The following is a 26220-nucleotide window of genomic DNA, read 5'->3' as shown; positions in this document are numbered from 1 at the left end:
ATTCATTGGCATATGAAGGGGTAAAAACATAAGTTTAATATACTGCATTTCTTGATACCTTTATCAGAAAGAAGTCACCCTGGTTATTCAGCAAAGCAATTTCCATGCCTATAAGATTGCAGTATAGTTCCCACAAGTTTCCTTATCACAGCAATCACTGTTTATAATGTCCTGATGTTTCTAGGTTTTCCTTGAATTTGGGAACCGTGTAAACAACAAAATGAATGTTATAAGATGGTTTTATAGATATAATATATAATTATTTTATTTAAGATTTGAATTTGAAAGACAAAAATACATGGTATGATTGAATCTTACTTTTCACTACATCATAATGGTTTGCACAACAGGCATCACATGTGCAGTAAATGAAAATTCAGTTTAAATATTAAATAACTGATGACAAAGTAAATATGTAAACACTAAGCTAGTAAGATATATATATTTGTATTTCTATTGCAACACTTCCGATTAAAGTGGTTTGGTAACAGTACAAAGAAAGAAATCAATGAACAAAAAAGTCAGTTCATTCCAGTTGAGGTGGAAAAACACAGTGCTCTTTATAAACACCCTTCCAGCTTATTATTTGTTTATAAAATGGTCCGTGGATGTAGGTACCCTTTATCGTGTTTTCTCAGACCGTGCTGAATGTCTAGAAATCAGCCTGAAACTAAAAAAATATTTTCAATCATCTGTGATTTTAAACCTAATAACATTTACACTTATGATTCGACGTGTTTTTTGAGGAAAGGGTCATTCGTGTTAATAGCTCTGTGCATGTGCGAGTTAGTGGGCTTCTCTATTTTTAATTCCAGTAGAAGCAAATGAAAGATTTTGATTTATTAAGGCCCGTATGCTGGATTAAGATCAGGAAAGACTAGATTAGATTAACATCTGGGAGAGAAAGGGGGGTCGGCAGGTGATTCGGTGAAAGACTTGAGCTCGTAGGCAGCACCACTGTCAACTTCCATGGATTTACGGGAGAAAAGGAGCCGGATGTCCCGATGGAGGTAGATCTTTCCAGATTTGGAGCTCTGGAACCTAAAGGAAGTGAAAAGACAGAACAAGACAGAGACAGAAAAACAAATGATGAATAATGACGATGAAGAGTCTCAGGCAAACAATAACAGGTCAGATGTGTTCAGGTATTAAACCAGTGTGCATAACAACAGTTATTAAAGTTAGTATCCTCAAGGGGGCGCTAGATAGCTTAGAAAATCTTAAGTGGAATCTTGTATTGCATTATAATTTCATGGTTTGTCATCATGGAGAGTCATTGAAACTATATTATTCTTTAAAATTGAACTTTAACAGACATCTGCTACAGTATCACAGTATAGGCTACCAACCTTAGGTGGACGAGGTAGCGGAGGGTTCGTCCTTGGCCGAGAGGCTTTTTGTTGCTCTGTCCGTTGACCTCGCGTTTGACTGGGACCGAGAAGGTTCTCTGGCGCAGGAATGTCTGATGGCCGGCGGGCATTTCCCTCAGATCGTACATTACCACAAACATCTTCACCACTGTCTTATTGGGATTGAATAAGGTCTGACACACAGGAACACAAGACAAAACATCTGGTGAGCATCAAAGCTACACAGTCTAAAATAGAAAACATGCAAGACAGACATGTTTACATGTCATCGGAAATATATGCAATAACATTTCCATTCATTAGAAAAAGTGAATCCGAGTCATTCGATCGTAAGTAATGCAAAACACATTTTGAACTATCCGGAATTTTTTTTTAAATAAATAAATCACATACAGTAAGGCATTTACAAAGGAAATAATTGGTGCCAGTGTTTCTGAAGGTTTTTTAAGTGTGTCATTTGAAATGCTGGAAGTAGACCAAACCACAATTTTACTTGGATTACAATTCTATACAGACAAACCTCCGGTTAGGCATTACCAAAGAAAATTTCTGATTTGAATTAATTTTTTATGGAAAACATCCTTTTAAACCAGCTCTACATGGTCATAAAATGAGCTGAATATCAAATATAACTTGATCAAACTATTTGCATGTGAACTTGGGCTGTCACAATGATTAAATAACCGTCTCATCGCGATTATTTGACCTCATCGAAATAATTTCAGATCACCACAATGATTGCATAACTCTCATAAAAACACAAGGGGGAGCTGCAGCGCATGTATAAACAAGACCATATCAGATGGCGCTACTTAACTGACAATGTAACGCAATACATTGCAAAGCCATTCGTTATAGTGGAAAAATACTGCATTTAAAGAAATGCTGCAAAACTTTGATAAGCAGTAACAGCCACTGCAGCCATGTGGTCCAGTAGTAATATGACCTTAGTAGGGTTGGCTACTATTTATGGCCTGTTCTGGTATGGTCAGTTTATTAGGGGTCAAGCACCGAAGGTGCTGAGACACCTATTGGAATTGTACTTTTTTCTTCTTCTTAGCCATTGGTGTCTATGGCAGCCCTATGAACCGTATGTAGGAAAATGATGAAATTTGGCACAGTTGTAGTGGAGGTCATAAATAGTCAGGTGGTCAAAAATGGGGTCTCTAGCGGTAACTCTATAGCGCCACCAGCAGTGCAAAAATTCAATGTTCAAATGGTTATAACTGCAGATCCGTTTGATCTATGAAAATTCTACTTAGTACACGTGATTGCTCTCCTCATGCTTATTGTTTTTAATACCTTACAGTAAGACTCCACCCATTACAGTAGCAGCCATTTTGAAATGTACAGTATTTAGTTTTTTCGCTACTCCTCCTTCAAATTTGGGGCAATTGTTATGAAATTTGTCACAGGTGATCTTTGTAGTGAGCCGCACAGAAATGACCGAACAGAATTTTGATATTTAACTTTTTTCAAAAGTAATAAATGCGCAAACTTAACGAGGTTGATGCAAAAATGGTTCTGAAGCTGTACCTCGGTCATTCTTTGATCAATTGAAATGAATTTTGGTACACTTAATGTGGACCATGAACTTGGGGTTCATGCCAAATTTGGTGACAGCGCCACCTATGGGTCATGAGATATGAAAATAGGCTATTTTTGCCCATAACTTCTTAACTGTTTGTCAGAAAATTATGGTCTTGATGTCTATGGATTGCTTACATCATGCCGCATCTGTCGATGTGTATTATGCCGGGTTTGACCGAACCGCCTGTCCGCCATTTTGAAATTTCACATAATTTGTTATATTTTTTGAACTATTGGACATATCCGCGCAAAAATTAGTAAGGAGCTTCGACATGATGTCCTGAAGGTACCTGGGAAGTCAGAGTACAGCGCCACCTAGGGGTTATAAACTATAACAGTTCTTATGGAACTGCTTATAACTTCTGAATACTTTGTCTGATATTAATTTCTTTGTGAAATTGTATTCACTGGTTTATGCCGATTGCAACGATACCTCGTTTGTCATTTTCCAACATTCTATTCATGTGTTATTGTAAGGCATATGGTAAATGATCTTTTCGCTACTCCTTTTACAAATTTTGTTTATTTTATGCCAGGTTCTGCTGGTATAATGTTTGGACCAATCCGCACAGGAATGACTGAACAGATTTTTCTGGCACCTAGGCAGTTTTTTGAGAAATACCTCTGTAAAGTTGATCGTGCCTGTGATGTTGTCTATTTGTCATAGTTAATTACTGTATATTACATTTTATAGCGTTGCTCTACAGAATGTTTTTCTTGTCTTCAATCTCACTTGACCTTTTTGATTCTTATATACATTGTATTTCTGTTATTTCTGCTCTGTGGTTTAATTTCTACATCTTTGGTAATTGGCATATATCAATCCTGCATCTCTGTAATCTCTTTTCTGCTGTCCCTTGAACTGTGTCAACTGAGTGGCGTGGCGAGTAAGGCAACCGCATAGAGATTCTGAGTTCTTGGGTTCGAATCCCACCTGAGTCATGATGTTTTGTTCTTCCTCATCAATTCTTCTCAACCTGTCTGTAGTTCACATGTGTTCTATTTTTCCATGTTTGCTGTTGTTGCTCTGCATTGTGGTGCTTCTGCTGTGTCTTTCCTGCATCTTTGGTGATTGACATATGTTAATCCTTTCAGCTCTCTAATCTCTTGTCTGCTGCCTCATGAACTGTGTCAACTGAGTGGCGCATCTAGTTAATCATATGCATTGAGATTCTGAGTTCCTGGGTTCGAATCCCACCTGAGTCATGACGTTTTGTTCTTCCTCATCAATTCTTCTCAACCTGTCTGTAGTTCACATGTGTTCTATTTTTCCATGTTTGCTGTTGTTGCTCTGCATTATGGTGGTTCTTGCTCTGCTTTGTGAGCTTGCTGTGCTTTGTGTGCTTGCTGTGCTTTGTGAGCTTGCTATGCTTTGTGAGCTTGCTGTGCTTTGTGTGCTTGCTGTGCTTTGTGAGCTTGCTATGCTTTGTGAGCTTGCTGTGCTTTGTGTGCTTGCTGTGCTTTGTGAGCTTGCTGTGCTTTGTGTGCCTGCTGTGATTTGTGTAATTGCTGTGCTTGCTGTGCTTTGTGTGCTTGCTGTGCTTTGTGTGCTTGCTGTGCTTTGTGAACTTGCTGTGCTTTGTGTGCCTGCTGTGATTTGTGTAATTGCTGTGCTTTGTGTGCTTGCTGTGCATTGTGAGCTTGCTGTGCTTTGTGTGCTTGCTGTGCTTTGTGTGCTTGCTGTGCTTTGTGTGCTTGCTGTGCTTTGTGAGCTTGCTGTGCTTTGTGAGCTTGCTGTGATTTGTGTAATTGCTGTGCTTTGTGTGCTTGCTGTGCATTGTGAGCTTGCTGTGCTTTGTGTGCTTGCTGTGCTGTGTGTGCATTGCGCCGAAGGTGCTTGACCCCGTGTTGCTGCTTGCAGCTATATTGGTCATTGTTTCTGTTAGTACATTTTTCTTCTTCCCCAATGGGAGTCTATGGCAGCCCTATGAACCGTACATAGGAAAATGATGAAATTTGGCACAGTTGTAGTGGTGGTCATAAATAGTCATGTGCCCAAAAATGGGGTCTCTAGCACTAACTCTATAGCGCCACCAGCAGTGCAAAAATTCAATGTTCAAATGGTTATAACTGCTGATCCGCTTGATCTATAAAAATTCTACTTAGTACACGTGATTGCTCTCCTCATGCTTGTTGTTTTTAATGCCTTACAGTAAAACTCCACCCATTACAGTAGTGGCCATTTTGAAATGTACAGTGTTTCGTTTTTTCGCTACTCCTCCTTCAAATTTGGTTCAATTGTTATGAAATTTGACACAGGTGAACTTTGGAGTGAGCCGCACAGAAATGACTGAACAGAATTTTGATATTTATCTTTGTTCAAAAGTAATAAAGGCACAAACTTAACGAGGTTGACACAAAAATGGTTCTGAAGCTGTAGCTCGGTCAATCTTTGATCAATTGAAATGAAATTTGGTACGCTTCATATGGACCATGAACTGGTGGTCCATGCAAAATGTGATGACAGCGCCACCTATGGGTCATGAGATATGAAAGTAGGCTATTTTTGCCCATAACTTCTGCACTGTTTGTCTGATATATATATTCTTTGTGGAATTAGTTTCACTGGTTTATGCCGATGGCAACGATACCTCGTTTGTCATTTTCCAACATTCTTTTCATGTGTTATTGTAAGGCATATGGTAAATGATCTTTTCGCTACTCCTTTTACAAATTTTGTTTATTTTATGCCAGGTTCTGCTCGTATAATGTTTGGAGCAATCCGCACAGAAATGACCGAACAGATTTTTTATATGCTGTTCTCTTTTTTTAGAAATATTGCTCCAAAGTTGACCGTGCCTGTGATGTTGTCTATTTGTCATAGTTAAGTACGGTATATTACATTTCATAGCGTTTCTGTACAGAATGTTCGTCTTGTCTTCAACCTCACTTGAGCTTGTTGATTCTTATATACATTATATTTCTGTTATATCTGCTCTGCTGTGTCATTTCTGCTTCTGTGGTGATTGGCATTTGTCAATGCTTTCATCTCTGTACACTCTATTCTGCTGCCTCATGAACTGTGTCAACTAAATGGCGTAGTGTGTTAGTCACATGCAAAGAGGTTCTGAGTTCTTGGGTTCAAATCCTGCCTGGGGCAAGTTTTAATTTGTTCTATTAAAGTTTTGTTCTTTCTCACCTATTCTTCTCGACCTGTCTGTAGTTCACATATGTTCTATTTTCGTCATGTTTTCTGTTGCTGCTCTGCACTGCGGTGGTTCTGATCGGTGATTGCTACGCTTTGGGTACTTGTGTTCTTGATTCACCTTGGGTGTTCAATGCACATTGGGTCATTGATACCTTCTATGTTGCTTGCTGTGCTTTGGGTGCTCATTGCGCTGAAGGTGCTTGGCCCCGAATCGCTGCTTGCAGCTATATTTTTGATTGCATTTTTATTTTCAGTTATTTTTCAAACACTTTATTGTGTTGATTTCTTATGAAGAATTTTCAGTTTTTGTAAAATATATTTATTAAATAATTACTTTTAAATATGTGTTGTGTATTAATATTTACTGCCAGGTAAACCTTGCAAAAGATTTAAGTTAAATAATCACAACAATGTGTGAAAATTATTTCATGAACTAAAAAAAAAAAGTATGAGAATTAAATGTCAAAGCAATAAAACAGCCCTAATGTGAACATGTATAAAGTTTCACTCCTGTGGCTAAAACCTTAAAACAGTTTGTACAACAATAATGGTGAAAATACAACTTACTTCCATTTTGCCTTTCTCTTTACCACAAATTTTCAGTAAAAAACATGTTTTATTACTGTAATGTCAACATTATTCCTCAAATGCTAGACTATATATTTTTTGTAACGTCTAAGTGCTTTTTGGGTTTCACCAGTAGAGGGCATTTGTGCAAACCCTGAGGACCTCTCAGGATTTCCATTCTTCTCTTTGTTCTCACCGTACGCATGCTTACATGTGTGTATGGTTAATACTCATATATGCGTCATGTCTATTACACATACTTTATAAACAGATCATCATGACCAATGCATTTAAAAGAATTAAGGACTCATACCACTTGAATGGTTCCTGAAGGAGGTACTCGATATCCCCTCTTACCGAGAGTCTCCAAGTTTATGACACCCTGAAGAGAAGAAAAACTTTATTACAGTAAAATATAAGCCTTTTAAAACACATAAAAACACGACAGGAATCTTTTATAACATATTACATGACACATTCACAGAAGTAACGTTTCATCAATGCCTAAAACAGACATTTAGTTTGTATGTACATATTTCCTGTATCTTCAGTTTGTATCTTAATCAAATAGATTGAAAAATAAATTTGGATGGACATTAAAACTTCTAAAACAACAAGTCTGGTGGTGGTGGCCTAAAGCCTGGGATACGCTGCACGATTTTTGGCTGTCCCAGACGAAAGATTGCCATCGTGAAACAATCGTCGTGATTTCTGGGATCGTGGCCCTTCATCGGTGGTCCTATGTCAAACTGTGAGATAGGGCTGTGATGATACATCGCGTTCCCCATTAAAAAGACCTGCCTGAAATCGATTCTGAATCGTAAGGTTCCGATTCTGTGTTTCATGCACAGCTTGTGCGTGTACTACGGCTCTGTGATCAGTAGGAAGTCCTTATCAATCTAAAATCACTATGAGTTTGAGTCGTTTATAATGTGAATTTAAAAAAGCAACACTCGTCAATCATTCAAAATATTCTTTATTATCATGAAAATACCTGAAACAATCTGAAGAACAGCGATATAAATATTCCTGTAGACATTTCGTGGAATAGCGTTTGTAATGCTACTTCTTCTGTGGCACAAATGGCGCCCTCTGGCTTTTGGATGTAGCGCCATTTCACCGTAATTCATTCAAATTCATTAATTGAGAAAACGCGCATTTGCATGATTAATCGTCACAGCCCTACTTTGAGAGATATTCAAAGACGGGCGTTTCCCTGTCTTGTGTCCAAAAATAGCCTATGAACGTTTTCTGAGGCCTAGTCCACACGGACACGGGTATATTTATAACCGGAGTTTTCCCTAAAAAAAATCCCGTCCACACATGCTCGGTTTAAATTAAATATCCATCCACACGATAAAGCAAAAGCACGCTATCAAGCGCTGTCAAGAGCATGCCACACCAGCAGGCGGGGATATAACCCAAATCGTGTTCCGCAATATAGTGAGATAACTGAGCATCTATCTGTATAATTGTTAGAAGCCCTGTTGGCACAGTTATTATTAGAAAGATACGTCCGCCACTGCACAGAATCATCAACAAAGCAGCCGCGGCGCACAATCTTGACGTCAAACACAGTGGATAACGGCGCACACTCTGACGTCGCAAGGCAAAAACCCCGGTTTTACCCTCTACACGACACCACTGTAACCGGGGTTTCTTAAAAAGCTCACCCTGGCCGGGGTTTTCAAATATGCTCGGTTTCAGTGTCCTGATACTGCGGTTTCGTGTGGACGAACGGCCGAACCGCGTGAAAAAACTCACGGTTATAAAAATACCCGTGTCCGTGTGGACTAGGCCTGAGAGTGTCAGAAATTCAGCATGATCACCACACAGTGTGTTTGCTGCTACGACCGGCGTACTGGTATTTAGCGCACTAGCGCATGCCAGTGACGTTGCGCTAACGTGTGACTCAGTTGTCGAAGCATCGGTGTCATCATCGTACAGTCTACAGGCTTGTCGTACACAAAATCCTGCAGGGTATTCTGGGCTTAAGACTTTTGTACAGTACAGTATATAAACAAGAGCACGTGAGAGTTACCATGTAGGGTGAAGGTGCATTATCATCAGAGACGCTGTAAAATAACACGTCCACAGGTAAAGTCATGTGACTGGGGCAGAAGGTTCCACTGGCGCCCACTTCAGCTGTGAATCCCTCGACAGTACCCAACGGCTCCAAACGATAGTTGAGAACACATTCCTCAACACATAGACAGACATTGAAATATAACTGAATAATACATCTCTAATATACCTGTATAGATACAGTTATGAATAAAAGGTGTGACTTCTCTGTCTGTCGTAGATATAAACTTTATAACTGCAAGTCTTAATAATACTCATTTACTTAATAATATTCAACAGACAATCTAAAACGCAGAATAAAGACCAAGATTATTTTGCCAATGAGGATTTGTTTGTCTACCTCAAAGTTTCCTAAAAGGCTGAGGTTGGCGGGTGGAGCGCTGGCACTGAGGATCTGCTGCTGAGACTCATCACAGTCTTGTGATCTTTTCAAAACCCTGCAAACACACACACACTGTTCTGTCAGCCATTTTGGGTTCCTTACAGATAACACTGGTGTATGTGTGTGCACAGCAGATGGCAGTGTATGTAGGAAAGCCTCTGTATGGTAAAATATGTAACAATGACATACAGCAGGAAATAAAGTAAAGAAATAAGTCCATACCTCTTATTGGCAGCCCACGGCACACCTTTGCAATTAACTAGAGACGTGTCTATATCAAAATATCCTGTCTGACTTTTTCGTTGAGGAACCTGAGGACGATAAAGAGGAAGTGGGTAAAGACATTTTCGTCGTTGTGACCGTTTGCACAATGTTGTTTATTTATTGTGTTATATTTGTCAAATTTCTCTCCTCTACAAGAATTTATGTTTTAGATGGCAATGCTATATTACTTTGTTATATGTCATAACATTAAATAGTTGGTATTTACAACTTTGACTTTTTTTAAACCTACAAATGATACAAAAATTTTTGTTGTAAATGTTGCTGTAGCGCTAACCCCCAACCTAATCCTAAACTCTTGATTAACAGAAATGTGTTTCAGGTCCAAGAAGGATGTTGATTCAGTAGCACGGGGTTCCCCAAATCCTACCCCGGAGGGCCGAAGCACCGCAGAGCCCAGCTCCAACGCCGATCAAACACACCTGAGCAAGCTAATCAAGGTCTTCACGATCACTAGAAAATCACAGGTGGGTAAGTGTGTTTAGGGTTAGAGCTAAACTCTGCAGTGGTCCGGCCCTCCAGGGCAAGATTCGGGGATACCTGCGTAGCACATCCTACTGGCAAAACCACTGTCCCTCTAGGTCAGTGTTTCCCAATCCTGGTCCTTGAGGCCCCCCTCCCAGAAAGTTTTGTATGTCTCCTTATTTACTACACCTGATTTAACTCATCAGCTTGTTAGGGAGACATGTTTACCATTTTGGAAGGAGGCTGATATGTTGAATCAGGTGTTTTAAATAAGGAGACATCTAAAACTTTCTGGGAGGGGGGCCTCGAGGACCAGGGAAGCACTGCTCTAGGTCAGGAGTGGGGAACCCTGGGTCCTGGAGGGCCACTGTCCTTCAGAGTTTAGTTCCAACCCTAATCAAACACACCCTCCAGGACCAGGGTTCCCCACCCTTGCTCTAGGTGCAAATGAAAAAAAAATGGGGCACCATGGGAAGTTCTTTACTCTGATTTATCTTAGTTAAGTTCTTTACCAGTTTACTCTGGTCAGAAATAACTGCATAAAAATGTTCATTTGTTCGTAACATCTGTCAAACACAGCGCAAATTTAAAAAAAGTGGCTGTACTCATGATGTTTAATTAATGTATCATCCAAAAAAACAGAGACTGAAAGACAGAATAGGACAGCTGGAGCGTACACAGCATTTGAATCAAACAAGAAATGATTCAGGGTTGAGTGTAGATGAGTCACAGGCAAACACACACAGACCTCTGAGACCCTTTCAATAATTCAACAGATACTGATGTGCTGAAGTCTCTGTGTTGGTGATTGTAAAGGTGTGTGTGCTCTTACAGGGCTGGAGAGGAGAGGTAGGCCTGTACAGGGGTGAAAGGCTTTCGTTGCGGTGCCGTCTATGGAGTGGCGATTCTGCTTTTTCCAATTACCGCATGGCTTTGGAGGAGAGGGGGGACATCGCTGTGATTAAAAGAGATTTTGCAGATAGAAAGTTATTTTTTCATTAAGCTTTGCTTCAACAATATGTTGACACACAAAGGTTAAAAATCACCTGAATTCATATAGACTCACCGTATGGATGTTTTGGGTAGTGACAGGATTCGGGGTGTTGTGGGTAAGGTTGGCTGGTGTGCAAGAAGAGGACACCCTGGGTTCCTGGTTCTCATCCTTCTCCAAACAGGTGGACCCATCCTGGACATGCTTCTCTGGCCCTCTCTTATAGATGGACTCTTTAGTCTTGAAGGGCTCAAGGTATCCAGTCAGAGTCAGCCCGTTCTCCTGAGGAGACCTCTTGTGGCTAAAGTTGTTTTTTAAAGAAGTACTGGAGTCTTTTTTGGCATTCTGTTGGTGATTATTTGTCGTTAACGGATGTGATTTTTTGACGCTGTGGTCTTCAAGTTTTGAGCTGGCCACATTTTGCGGTCTATTGAAACAGTCTTGCTGGCTTTGTCTAGAGTCAGAAGATTTGCAGCATTTTGTTGCTTGAGAAATACGTGGCTCTGCACTTGCCGCACCATTGGTTAGGTCCGAGGACTTCTTATGGCTTGGTGGTGACACAAAGCCATTGGTTTGGGCGCCATGGTTTGCGCCTATCTGTTCGGTTTGAGAGGTCTTAAACTTATAGGTGGCATTCAGGAGAGTGTAGGAATGTTGCAGTCGCTCCTGAATCAATCTCGAGATGTCCTGAACTGCATCTGCGATCAGGGAACCTTCAGCAGACTGGTCACTAAGAACCAAACGCCTGCAGGCCGACAATTTCGGGGAGGTTTTTGATTCGCTGTCCACTCGGTCTAGCCGGGTTCTGCTTCTGGGGCTCAAGGGGGTTTCAAAGAGAGAAGACCGGCTCCTCTCTGGGTTTTCTGGGCTGTTTCCGTTGTAAGATGAAGGTGGGGGGACAGGGAGGAAGGACTCTTTGGATTTCTTCAAACAATCCTTGTCTTGTGACGAGCTCCAGGATGTTTTGTGTCCTTGCGGTTCATGTGGCATTAAAAGAGCATCAGGAAGATGGGGAGCTGTAGGGTCACAGAAATTAAGCCGCTGTGCAATGCGAGCAATGACTTCCTGTCTCTCCTGAAGCAGGGAGCCAATAAGTGGGTTGGTTTCACCTGAGATGGAGTTGGGACTCAGGCTAGGGGTCATTAAAGGGTCGGTAAGAGACAGTGTTTTAAAAGAACGAACTGGAGACTCCACTCTTGATGTCTTTGGGCTCTCTGCCCTAGTAGTGCAAGCGTTGTAGACCTCTGCTGGGGCAGGATCCACACCGCCATTCAGCCGAGAATACAACCACCTGACGGCTTTACCTGGCGGAAGTGGAGACTCGGGGCGAGGGGGACATTTACGGGAGTTAAGAGGGCTGTGGGGAGGTGGAGATGGGCGTAGAGGCCTGGAAAGGAGTGGAGACCCTGGCAGACGGAGGGAACTGCGTTTGTCCCCAGCATGGGTGCTTTCTTCGCCTCGCTTAAGGCCTTTCTTGCCCAGGAAAGCTAAACCTGAGTGGATGCTACATTTGAGTATGGGGTACTTGGGCTGGCGGGGCAAGGATTGAACTCGCACTTTCAGAGCGACACTGTGGGACACATTTGGGATGGGGAACGCATGTTCAGAGGGCGTCTGGGAGAAGTTCCATATCAGTTCCTCATCAGCTGCACTTATTCTGCAAAATATAGCCAAGATGTTTCATCACCAAATGGGATCAGCAAATGCCACGTGGGACACAAATATAAACACAAACTGTTCCAAAGCCTAGTGAGTTGCCTGCCTAGGTCACATTTCAGGGCTGTTTCTATGGGTAGGAATCTTTTAGTGGGTTTTAAGATATCTCATAATGTGGCATCGCATGAATCGATCTTGAAGGTGGCAATCACACAACACATTTTAATGGTTTGTAGGTTGTGTAGAGTTGCAACCTACAGAGAGCATTGGCAAATCAGTCTCCTTATAGGGTGACCTAGAATGTTGCTGCCTACTGTATGTAGTCTAAAGGCATTAAAGGCAGCTCAACAAGTTGTGAAACAAATTTACTGAAGTGATCACTGACCTTTCATATCCTGTGTGTGCAGGGGATGTTACCTGTAAAGGATGTTTCTGGGTACAAGTCCATGAGAAGCACTGAGCCACGCGCTGAGCTGCGAGAAAAACACATACGAACGCACGGCCAAAAGCAGGGTTTTCTCCTCAATGAATCGATCTCCACTCCTGAAAAACGCAACAAATACATTATGTGGCTATACACTCAAGAGCTTTGTATAAACATGCAATGTTAAATCTCAAGTATTAGAAGTTATCTCACTGTCTCGGAACTGGCTGTAAGGTCCATCTCTCTAGTAAGAGAGCATCTTGCTTTATTGCTGGATCGTTAAGGTCCGTGCCATCAGCGGTTGGGCCTTCATCGCTATAGCAACAGTCAGGAAGCAGCATCACCTCAATCATGATGGGGATGTGATTGCGCCATAGTAGCATGACCTCTGATCTTGTTCTCCTTGCCTGACGACACTGTATTTGGGGGGACAGCTTCTTTTACCATTGAGCCATTTAAAAACCCTCAAACTGACATCAATTGGCAGATGGTGGTCTGTGTGATAGTGGTTTATACAGCATTCAAGTAGAAATACCTACTAGTGTTGCAAACACTAGCGCTGAGACCTGGGACCACAAGCAATTGAATCACTGTCTATGTGAATAGAGCTTAACTTACCTAAACAACAATAAGGCTGGAAGTCTGAATTATCATAGCTAACAGTTAACATCTCCTAATTTGATCCATTCTTACAGATTAACAGCAAGCTCCGCCTCAGGTGGATACTACAGTAAAGATGTAGTATAATTGGTGTAATACCTGTGGTATTTTGTCGCTGCATTCGTGTTTGGTGAGGACAGGCATAGCTGACTGAGCGGGTGGGCAGTGAAGCCCTTCGGTCCGGCCCTTTACGGAGCATTCCGGAGTCCGTCCCTCAGTGATCAGGAGTGTCAGGAACACCAGAAATTCCTCAGCATCATACTCAAAAAACTCTTCAGCTGCTTCTGAAAAGACAGAATCAAAACACAAAGTTAACAAAGGGACCAGATATAAGCCCTTTTCACACAGAGATTACAGAAAATACGCAGAAAATGCATCCGGGATTTGTTCGGGATCGTTTGGTTAATTCACACCGCCAATTATTTTCAGGAATCTGTGTGTGCTTTCACACACATACCGTAAAGACACAAGACATATTTAAATTCCTGCACTTGGTAGTGTTTTCCACATCGTTTGAAATTTCCTAATTATCCATGATTTCTTGCTCGAGAATATTTTATTTTAGTTTAGTTTATGACAAGATCTTCTGTCATGCTGGTGAATGATCTCAGCTTCAGCGTGGACGAGCTCCCTGAGCTTTTCTGCATCTTCACATGCTTTCTGTGTATGTTACGGCACTGTTAGTTACTAGGTCCTCTTTCGGGGAACAATCCCAGAACATTTACGGGACGTGTTTGTGTTCACACAAAAGCCTGTCTGACAATTTTACGGAAATTTTCTGGGACCAAAGTGCTGCGTGAATGAGGTTATATTGTCATTTACTGATCTACAGGATTATCTGCACCTGCATTTGCTTGGATGTAATTGCTTAATAACACACACATACTAGAACCGAATAAACAGTACAGTAAAAAGTACAGTATACTTTTTAATAATGCAATGTGTGAGTGGCTGGACAGTGTTAAACTCCACCCATAATTCCCAGTCACATGGTAACAGTGACTTTGTGTCTTACTTAAGGAATTATGGGTAATGTTTTGACAGAGCATATATGGAATTTACCAATATAGCATTGTATAACGCTAACGGTTTATAGATTATTACTAAAAATCCATTTCTTTAATGGGAAACTTACAGAACCTGAATCTTCTATTCTATTTGCAAAGCAAATCCCTATTTGTACTTTGTTTTAGGCCTTATCAATGCTTTACTTTTTAGATGACACACTTAACCACACTGAAAATGCTGTGTTGTTTCAACCAGAATGGGACAGACGCAACAGTTTGAATATAAATGAACATATGCTGGGTTGTTTTAGCCAAATATGGACATTTTCTAGGTTCATTTCACCCAAAAGTTGGGTTTATCCTTTTTTAACACAACCACAGGTTAAAAATAACCCAGCATTATTTGAGTGCAAGTTTTAAAGTCTTTTAAAGAATTTAAAGGACATTGAACTAAGCACACACAGCTGGTTATATCAGTCCAGGGAGGAACTCTGTAAATCTATAGCAAACAATCTTTGTCTTATTTACCAAACAAACATATGCTGCATTATCTGACCAGCAGCTAAACATACCTGATTTACAACTTAAAAAAGCAGCCTATAAAAAGCAGTCTATAATTGATTGGAATGTAAAAACACGTGTTAGACATTCTGAGTCACTTCTGAAGAAATTCCTTAACAGAGCTGGATGAACACCCGCAACCTGTTTAAATACCTACACTTTTTAACAAATAACACAATAGTCATCATTACAACCAAAATATTCATTCATTTCATGACCGTCAAAGTAAAACCTGAGTTGCAGGTAGATCCACATAATTTGATATTACAAAGCAAGCCTGTGATGATGGCACGAGTCCACAGCAGATTTATTGTGCTGGTTATTATTGCTTGTTTGCTAAAACTCGGACAGAAGTGAGATTCACTGGAGTAGGGTGGGTTTACCCACAGCTTTGAGTCACAAACAAAAGAGTCTACATGGCAGTTGAGGTCTGTTACAGAGAATCATTGCCTCTATTGTTCTGATAGCGTCACAGACCCGGAGAATGTCCCATCTCTGACCGCACATCTTTACTCTAATCTCCATAAACAAGGATCTAAGGGAGTGTGCTTGAGTAGTATCTACTCAAATAAAGATATTACATCAAATAAAGTTGGTGATCCAAAGGATGCGTCTTACACACAAAACACTGATTTTTTTATTTTATCACACCTAAATGATGTGCCAAACACAATGTCATGACAGCAACAGCTAATTTAACCTTTACAATTCCATCCTGTTACACGACAGGGTGGAGTATCTGACTCAGAGGGATACAGTATTACCGTGCAGCCAGGTTTTCTTCAAAAATATCACGTGAGACTATTTTCATCTTCCTGTATATCCTTTTAACCTAGAATCATACTATTTAAAAAACTTTTCCAGCCTATTAAAATGTCACTCTATTCAAAAAGTGACCCACGGGGTGGAGGACACGCAACAGAGTTCAGCAAAGTGAAAGACTCTATTGACTCCCTTAGCTTTTGGTAGGGTTGTGTCAAACAGTTTGAAAACATGTTGCAACCAGGTACTTGACAATAATGAATGAATGAAGCCTATTTTCCACTTTCATACCGGTGATAATTTTAGCCAGAGCATGTCAGCTGGTATTCACAAGGAGAGTATACACGCTATATTCGCCTTGTGGCTAAAATAACAACCTGCTCACTGTAAAACTCAAACCAGTACTGGTAAACTGCTGGAGGACTGGGCCAGATTAATCTGAAAAAAAACAACAATCCTTGAGCAGACCAGTTCTCTGACCAACTTAAAGTGAAACTGGTTAACTGTCTTTATAGGAGCTTTAAAAAAAAGCTAAACAAAAACACTGTCAGTGTCAGGAACCATATGGGTGTTGACTGGTGAAATACGTGTGAAAACTGTCATAGGAACTGTTAGTTTATTTTTTTTAATGTTTTGTTTATTTCTTTTATATATACATTATAGATTTCTTATAATTATATAGCTGTATATTACTGTATCATGTTTGTTGAGACGTTAACATTCATTTAAAGGGGGTCGCACACCGGACAAAAAAATCGAAAACATGTTTTCTATGAGTATACGCACACCGGCGCTGACAAGTGGCGCCTGTCCGCGCTGCCCAGCTACGACTCAGGAAGTTGCTCAAATCCCTGTCGCACCACAGACTTTGAACTTTGTTCAAAGTTAAATGAACATGAAACATTTTTTTAAACATTTTTTGACTTTATCTTCTACAGTAAGTTACTGGCAACCAGCTGCAAAATTACAGCAAATTTTTTAGAGTGTATGAAAAGTTGCCTGTTTCCATTTCTGTGTCTTTAAACGCTCGTTTTTTGAAGTCGACAGCTTATAAAAAATTATTTATTTATTTTTTTGGCGTGTTAGATGTACACCTTGTCACACAGCAGCTTTTAGGTATTATTCTGTTTTTAAGTTTAATCTGTAAATAAGTTTTTATAAGCTGTCAACCCCAAAACACGAGCGTTTAAAGACACAAAAATGGATACAGGCAACTTTTCATAGTACTCATATTTAGAACGGCGTCCACTAGGGGGAAACGTAGTCGGCGATCCACTTTATTCTCCTTAAAGACTGGGTTTTACGGCTCGACAGCTTATAAAAACTTATTTCTGGGTTCTTTGGCTTGTTAGCTGTACATATTGTCACACAGCAGCTTTTAGGCATTATTCAGTTTTTTGTTATAAGCCAGAAATGACAAGGAGGCGGCTTCTCGCAATACAAAGTCAATGGAGACGGTTGGATTGCTTTCCCCCCGGTGGACGTGGTTTTGTAAATTTGCATAACTGCGCTCTGTCTCTATACCCATAAAGGTACAAAAATGAACCTTTGAGGGTACCACCCCAGTGACCCCTTTTTTTGGGGTTGGTGTCATCAGCAGCAGCAAACATAAATGTGTGTGTGCGTTAATGCACAATATTCACAGTCAAATCAAATGAAATTTTAAAGTTGTTGAGCAAATTATTGAAATTTTAGTCTTTCGCTCACACAAAGCTATTTTATAAAAAAAATTATCGTACTTTATAGTACATGTTTTTCTTGCAAAGTTTAGAGTTTGACACCCCCACTCCTTATCGTACAATATTTCTGCATGTTACATGAAAGATAAAAAGTCATATGGGTTTTAAAGAACATCGAGGGAAGTAAACAAGGACTGATATTCATTTTTAGGTGAACTAGTCCTTTAAATATTTGCCATCTGTTTTTACAGAAAATCATGTTGTTGAAATCTAATAATGAGCTGAACTAATGTGGCTTTTAGGGACAGATGGCATCATCATCATCATCCACCAGCTCTGCCCTGATCTGAGCCCTTGTTGTGTGAGAACAATCAAGTATGGTGAGCGACTCTGGCTGCCTGTGCCATGTTGTCCTGGAGACGTGATGAGAGCTCACTGTCACAAACATAAAAGCCAAAGAAAAAATAACGTTGTTGGATTTCGCTGGCAGCAAATTATTTCTATTTTAGAATGGAAACCCATCACAGCTGGATATATTTATCTGAGGTACGCAAGCATCAAACTTTAATAAGTGCTTTGATAAGATATTTCCTGTAGTTTCAACTACAAATTTACTGTGAGTAAATGCAAAATTAAGCGAACAGACTGATGACTCCTGCGTTTGATTCAGACTGATTCAGAAAATCGACTGACTCATTGAAAATAACAATACCAATCAAACGACTCATTCACAAACTGCTTTCTGTCTGTGTGCACCCAGTTTTGACGTCTGATAATCGGGTGTGGGGGGTGGAGGCACCCTTATCTAGAACAAAACAGCTTCATCTCGGCCACTGATATGTGAGTGTAGATTATTTTAACATATTTGTTAAATATCATTATTCCTTAAATGTTTCAAAAAAGTACAAAAATCATGTGCTCCTTTAAAACAATAACAACAAGGCTTTAAATTCTGACCTCATTCAACAGGACATTGTGTTTTAATATGACGACATCACACTCCTCTACAGCACTAAAGTTCAGCACAAACAGTTCTTTGAGCCAGTGGGAGGGGCCAGGGTGATTTTGTCCAATCGTTACCTCACAAAGCTTCTGCCAATCACATGAGGCAGCCCTTGGGGCGGGGGGAAGCCACGTGTAGGGCAAGCGTCACCCAAAGCCAACAGCTGATGTATAATCTCGCGGGATTTCCTGAAACAAAGAGTTAGATCTCTGGGAACGCCACCACAGCTGATGAAGATGTTTGTTCCTTCACAGTATTTCATAAACACAATCTTGCAAGAGTACAGAACTAAATGAGTATTTGTCAAGCTTGTTTTCCACTGCATTTTTCACACGCATTTGTGTGTATACAAGGAACTCCTCCCACGTGCTTCCTGCACATGAGAAACCGCAGACAACAAAACAAGAACGAGAGGGGGGTTGAGATCGCCAGCTGAGAGGGAGGAGGTGAGAAAGCACGAGAGTGTTTTTGTCATGTAGGTGAAAGGTATAGTTTGACATTGGGTTCAGAGGAGGAGCAAACAAGAGGCAGAAAGAAAACACACACAAAGGAAGAATAAACGACCCTCGCGTTTCGTTCTTGTTATGAACAGTCGCTTCTCTGTCTCCCATCCAACAAAGCAGACTCTTAACATAACACAACACATTCCAGCCCTGACATATTTTAAGTGCAAAAGCTTGCATAACAACATTGAGCACGTTTCAGTCATTATTCCCAAACACTCTCTCTCTTTATCTTATAACAGAGGTCACCCTTGAGTTATTCATTTATTCAACCAGTTTTAAAGCACACACACAAACCCACATGTGGTCCTGACCTGGGGACGTCCCGCCCCACACACACATGCTTGCAGCATGCAAATATTTGCATATTTTTGCCCTCACGTGATACAGAGCTTGAGTAAGCAGGACCGACCAGTGTTTCTTATGTAAGACAGACCTATTTAAGGCACTCGTGTGTTGACATTATTCGCTTATGTGTGTGTGTTCTCAAAGAGAATGCAACTAGACACACACGCACACGACGAGCACAAGACAACATGTTCCTACTCTAGATTCATCCAAAGCAACACACACGGTGGTCTTGTTTGTGACTGACATCAAACTTGTTCATGTTAAAGGGGTTATGTTATCACACTTGTAATTATTTATCCCCTACACTCAACTTAGTTTAATGACATTTTCTCTAATCCTTTACATACTTGCTTTAAGACTTCTTTCTGTATATTAGTCTAATGTCCATGTAAAACCACTCAACTTTAAGGCCAAAAAAGTGGGTTTAAAATTGTGGTGGAACAAAGAGCGTCTCTTCGAAATGGCAACAACAAAAAACTGAAGTAGCTCAACCAGGCTCGCTCGTTTTTTTTTTTTTCCCGTACGCCTTGGGCAGGAATTATTCAAATGAGCGTCACAATATATAAAAGAAGCATGCTGTTATGTTAGTGTCAATGAGCCATTTGTTGTAGCTCTTTGTGTAGACCACAATTTACTTTCGAAAAATTAACCAATGTGACTACATTTTGAAGATCAGACTTCTTTTTTTAAACACATTCAATCTACCATTGGTTCATGGTCATTGTGTTATGAGTCAGGGCTGCAACTAACGATTATTTTCATAGTCGATTAATCGGGCGATTCTTTATTCGCTTAATCGACTAATTGGATAAAAACAAACATTTACTCAATTAGACTCTCCACTTATTACAGCTAAATATGGCACTAAATTAGAGTATTCACGTGTAGAAGAGTGCAAAAGCCACACACTACTACAGAGTTTTATTAATATATTCTTTTAGATATTGATATTTTAAGCCTTAAAGGTATAGCAAAGGATTTTCTATTTCCGGGTGGATCATCAAGACTATTGGTCCTCCTCTTTGTCAATCATTCTGGTAATATGTTTACATAAGGCCATCGTATGTGCTCGTAGGTAGTTTTTGCTTTCTGCACATGCACACTTTCAGGTGTATGTGTGGTGAGCTACATTTTCAGCCATTGTCTGAGGGTTGCAAGAGAAAAAGTGTCTGCGAATTGTATGACAAGAAGAGAAAAGACCTCTGAAGAAAGAAACAAGACCAGAGTGTTTTTGGGAGAATATTTCAAATGCTGGCGTGCGCTAAAAGCACAGGTTGGGCTTCCCACTGATGCCTCAGTCGCCAGGTTTCTACTCAACAGGTAAAGTTTGTCATGCTATTTGGAGAAATCCATTTAAAATCACTGCTAGTAAAAGTTGGTGTAAGCTACGATTAGCGATGCTAGCCCTGCCACAAGTCATGCACCGTGCAGACCAGTGTTGGGGAAAGTAATTTTTAAAAGTAATGCATTACAATTAGGGCCAGGATTTTAACGCGTTATTTTTTGTGTAATTAATTAATATTAATGAACGCGTAAAATTTTTTAAACACATTTTAATCACACTTATTTTTGCACCACGGAACATTTCTCATTGGATGAGTTTCGGTGGACCAAATATACTGGAGCACCAACTAGCGTTCATCATGAGTTCAGACAACAACAAACCACAGTGAACATGAATGAAGAAGCTGATGAGATCGCTTTGGTTGGCCCCGTGGATGGGAATTTTTTTATAAAAACGAACGGATGGAAGCGTCGATAAGAGCATGGTTGTGTGTAAGCTATGCAACAAGCAATTCACATATCACCGCAGCACATTGAGCCTCAAGTATCATCTCAATGCAAAACATATAGCAGCTAGCGTGGACATTAGCCCGACTCCAAGTACAACGACTTGGTTGAACAAAAAGAAACAATATTTTGTTGCTTATGTATTCAGTCATTATTAAAAATCCATGTGAAAAAATAACTTCTCAATGTTCTCAGTTCACATATTTATGTGATTAAAATGTGATTAATTTCGATGAATTAATTACAAAGCCTCTAATTAGATTAATTTTTTTAATCGAGTCCCGGCCCTAATTACAATATTAAGTTACTCCCCAAAAAAGTAACTAATTGCGTTACTTAGTTACTTTTCATGGAAAGTAATGCTTACGTTACTTTTAAGTTACTTTTGCGTTACTTTTTCTTACTTGACTGAGGCTTAATCTCTTTCAGGCCTTGCAGGTGTTTTTTACGATCGCAAAAATGTCAAGCTCTGGCCTGCCATTTCCGTTTCTGACTCAAACTGTTCCCACTCAGGCGCACAGAGTGCGTAATTCTACGTTAATATGTTCAGTTTAATTCAGTACATTATTTTATTTTTAATTTGAATAAAGTAACTTGCATTACTTTTTAAAAAAGTAAATAAAATATTAATGTGTATATTTATAAAGTAAAGTGTTACTTTACTCGTTACTTCAGAAAAATAATATTATTACGTAATGCGCGTTAATGGTAATGCGTTACCCCCAACACTGGTGCAGACATGGTAAACATCTCAATTAGTCTAAAGTAGATTATGACCAAATTTTAAAAGGTATCACGCCGAAATGTTCTAAAACCTTGTATGTTAATTTTTGATAATTCCAATGTGTTCACCATAGTATTTATTACACAAATGCAACAAGCTACTTTTGAAAACAAGGCTTGTATGAGCCATGCCGACAGCGTGCACGAGAAGAACTAGGCTCGTCGCTCGTGAATGCTCTCTCGTGCACGCGTTTAGGCGTTTCCTCTCGGGAGCAGGTAGAGTGTTGCGCAATTGCATTTTTTTTTAAAGTGAAGAGGCCGTTTTTTTGTAAAATTCTGGAAAATCTTCCGCTATACATTTAAATAAAAAAAGGTTTGTTCAGCTTTACTAAATAGTAAAACGTAACATCTATAAATGTCAAAATATATATAAACAAAACAAATTGAGTCTTTGGGGATGTGCTAGTGAATACATTTTGCCACAGATTAATAAACTCATTTTAATCTTCAACTTGAGTTTAGACCTTCATAAGAATTAACATTATTCATTATTAACAAATTAAATGCGTCACATTAGAGAGACAAACTAAAGACTGCAGATTAACCTAGCACTGCAGAAGAGCTTTAAGGTGTACATTTATATAACCAACAAACACAGCTGGGATCAGACTGATGGCTGTTCAGCAATAACGAGAACAATTTCATGTCCCATCATCCCTCACACAATCCTGGTGACTGAGAGAAACACAGACTGTAATGACATTATTATAATGGTCTTGTGTTAAAGAGATGATCGGCTTAAAAATGTCAATTACGGGTGACATAAATCTTTCGGTCTCCTTTACTCTTTAACTGCTAAACAGTCTGTGGAGGTAAACATTGGATTTTGCAAATAGACTATTACAAAAGAAATAGTGAATGCAAGATGCAAAGGTGCTGTGCTTGGTTTCAAGGGCCTTTCTATATGCAAATCAAGGGGTTATTATGAGCTATTTTAGCATGACCACCACTGAGTCTGTTCCAGTCTCTTAAATGTAAATCTATAGAATTTTCATCCCTGTGGTCCACATACAATGTCAAGAACCAGGTTTTTTTCATGTACCATGACGAAACTAAACACTATAACACAAGGGGATGTCTTAGTTTAGAGCAAACACACTTAGGGCCCTTCCCATTTCTACCCCCTTAAAAGTTCCACTTGGTTTTGAGTGCCCTCGACAGTAAAGTCCCCTTAACGAGGGGTTAAAATCTTTCCCTATGAAATGCGACACCTCTATATGGAAAGTAGCGTAGGGAACATGCAATGTCTACCGGTCTCGCAAGGTATCCTGGGTAATTTCATCTTCCACTTCGTTTTAAGCATACATCGTTCCTGACTACATTCTGAGGATTGATTCTAAGGGGAAAATTTGCACTCTGTCTTGCTCCCTAAAGTAATGGAACGTCCTACACATGCACACGCACAAGCGATGGTCAGGGCAAAAATTTAGGGGAATGGGAGGTATTGGGATGGGCCCTTACACTTTACAATACTGATCTGAAATGGTCCAAAGCAAAAGGTTCAATTGTGCCATCCTGTACTTGCATGGGTGTGCATGCAAAACAGGCTTTATGGAGTCCTGCCACAACGACAGATTACAGATTACTGTAGCACGCTAAATCTGCTTACTGCACGCAACGGTTCTGCACCCGGCACGTTACTATCCATGAGGCTGTGTGATGGCTTACCCCCCATTCAGACAGCCAGCGACCAGTAGCAGCAGAGCGACACGATCTCATTAATTTCAATGGAAACCGGGCGACTTCCGGCGCACTAGCAAAAGTGACCGTTGGCAACCGTATGGGCGTGTCCAGCGACGCGAGAAAGTTAAGAAAAGTTTAACTTTATGCAAATGTAGAGCGAATTTCAGGAGCAACTACCAATGAGAACAAAGCAGTGGAGTTCACGTCATTCTTCTCTTGTCAGTTACGATTTTTTGGAAGAATCCAGTAAACACCATGATGATTTTTCAGCAAAGTCCTCTAAGTGCACCGAAGAAGAATTGGATGAACGGTGGTGTGCATTCGTCGGATTTCAATTGTCGAGCAGCAAAGGAGGTTAATATATCAGGATACTGACCAAATGTTTTAGCCTTTTATCTTTATTCAGAAAGGAAAGTGTGAGTGGAGATTTTTGCCAAAAAGCTTGCATACACTTAGGGGGATTTGCAGTGAAAGACCAATGAAATGACTAAAGCTCAAATTTGTGAAAATAAGGCAGTTCAGTTACTGACCATTGAAGTGAAATTCCTGAACCTAAAGTAAGAGCCTCATTTGCTCATTTACAAGAAACATGTCAGAGACATTTAAGAGGGTTTGCACTCTTCATATACACACCTAATGTTACATTACAGCCCTAGACACTTTCTATTAATGAACACATTAGAAATCATTTAGAAGAGGCACGTTACCTAAGATCCACACACAGCCTACACACATGTCCCAGTGACCTACAAACTCTGTTCATACTGTCTAATTATTATAATCGTGCCAGTTATTATTTTTTATCCAGTGCCTTAGGCAAAATCTAGATTTATTAGCTTTGAGTGGCTACTGTAGCAAACACACTCACAAACACTCCAGAACACAGCACATATTTTGTTGCCCGAGGAGACTTTAGGTCATGATGTTCATAGCAGGGCTCAGTGACATCCACTTCCAAGGCTTTGAGCAACACAAGCGGCCGTTCTAAAACCAGGACGATTTCAACCAGACGACTGTTCAACCAGAACACTGAGGTCACAACCTTTACTTTGGCCCAGTCAAGTGTTGGGGAAACATGTTACAAATAAAAGCAGATGCGTTTGCGCAATCTTCTGAAGTATCAAGTAGATTAGGATTTTCTAGGCAGAACATTCAGCACACACACACAAACACAGAGACACAGAACTGGTGTTGGCTGGTACAGCAGAGTTTAGGGGGTTAAGTCTATATTTGTCCTGCCAGGACAGAGCCATGGGGGCAGAGACGAGGTCACTACCTGATTTGGAAACAGACAGGACACTCCAAACCTACAGCTCCATATGAAGCAACAAAAACAACCACACACACACACACACACACACACACACACACACACACGTGTACATAGGTATTGGACTCATGCAACACCTAAGGAGCAGTTATGTAGGTATAAAGAGGTCACACCATTAAATATTCGACCTATGCTCATATGCGACCTACGCACAATTACAAAAATCCGGCTGTGCGCATACACTACGCGAGTGCTATTCTAATGATGAACTTGTCGTCACGTGCGCTAGTCTTGGGCGATATGCCCCATTTTGAGATTGTCCTATTGTCAGCCTCTGAGATCGCCGATATACACGATAGTATCGGGCGGGGCAGTAGTTAACTAAGTGCAGGTGCGTGCGAGAAGGAATCTGCGCTCTTTTCAAGCTCCCTCGCGCAAAGCAAAGCCCACAAACCCTCTCATGCGAGGAAAAGCACGCAATGCGCATGTTAATGTGAAACTATGATGATAATTATAATAATTATTGCCAACTAGGGAATACGGTTCATTGATTCCTTGTAAATCGCCACCACCTGCTTTCAGATGGAGCCGCATTTACTCCACAAAGCTGTAGTTCACTTATAGTAGGCCCTGCGATAATCTATGCTCAGCTTGTCAGTGAACTACTGCTTTGTGTAGTAAATGCCGCTCCATCTGAAAGCAGTTGATGATGATTCACTACTAATCAAGGAACCGGCTTCACTTACGAGATGTGCAATGACTATCGCATGCAAATAATCGCGCATCCCTATTGCCAACTTTCGATCACTATCGTCTACCGGCACAACCCTAATGTGAAACTATACTGATGATAATAATAATAATCATCATAGGCAACTATTGTCATGAAAGCCTGATATTGGCGATATGTCTGACGATCGTCAATACAGGATACTATCGTTTATCGGCACACCTCTAATGCGCACTGACTCTTGCGTAAAAGTGAACTATACTTAGGACTTTAATGGGTATACAGACAAGAAACGTGTGTTAAAAAAATTAAAATGTGTCCATTTTAATGCCGTGTTCAAGTAAGCTGAGAAATCGAAGCTTTTGGTTTTTGTCGCACATGACATCTACATTTTCTTAGGGCTTTTGGAGAGTCAACCAGAACAGACCTATTATAGAGAGTTGTATCTAAAAATCTCCTCCTTTCTCTCTGCAATGA

The 26220-nt window shown here is 40.2% G+C and overlaps 1 protein-coding gene across 2 annotated transcripts in view; it reads right to left on the bottom strand.

The window, feature by feature from the left end:
- Nucleotides 1-238: 238 nt before the first annotated feature.
- The window catches only part of atosa (atos homolog A), a 42241-nt gene continuing 16259 nt past the window's right edge, over nt 239-26220 (bottom strand). For both annotated transcript variants that reach the window (XM_055175071.2, XM_055175072.2), the window contains 11 exons: nt 13720-13904; nt 13174-13376; nt 12954-13079; nt 10956-12537; nt 10722-10844; nt 9365-9453; nt 9101-9197; nt 8717-8875; nt 6989-7057; nt 1350-1543; nt 239-1041 (listed from right to left, as the gene is read on the bottom strand). In XM_055175071.2, coding sequence (XP_055031046.2) covers nt 888-1041; nt 1350-1543; nt 6989-7057; nt 8717-8875; nt 9101-9197; nt 9365-9453; nt 10722-10844; nt 10956-12537; nt 12954-13079; nt 13174-13376; nt 13720-13904 — 2981 coding nt within the window. In that variant the 3' untranslated portion in view covers nt 239-887. The remainder of the gene's footprint in view (nt 1042-1349; nt 1544-6988; nt 7058-8716; nt 8876-9100; nt 9198-9364; nt 9454-10721; nt 10845-10955; nt 12538-12953; nt 13080-13173; nt 13377-13719; nt 13905-26220) is intronic.

This window comes from Misgurnus anguillicaudatus, chromosome 15, assembly GCF_027580225.2.
Source record: "Misgurnus anguillicaudatus chromosome 15, ASM2758022v2, whole genome shotgun sequence".
Classification (NCBI taxonomy): Eukaryota; Metazoa; Chordata; class Actinopteri; order Cypriniformes; family Cobitidae; genus Misgurnus; species Misgurnus anguillicaudatus.
Note: the sequence above shows the minus strand (reverse complement) of the source record. Positions and strands in the feature narration are given on the sequence as shown.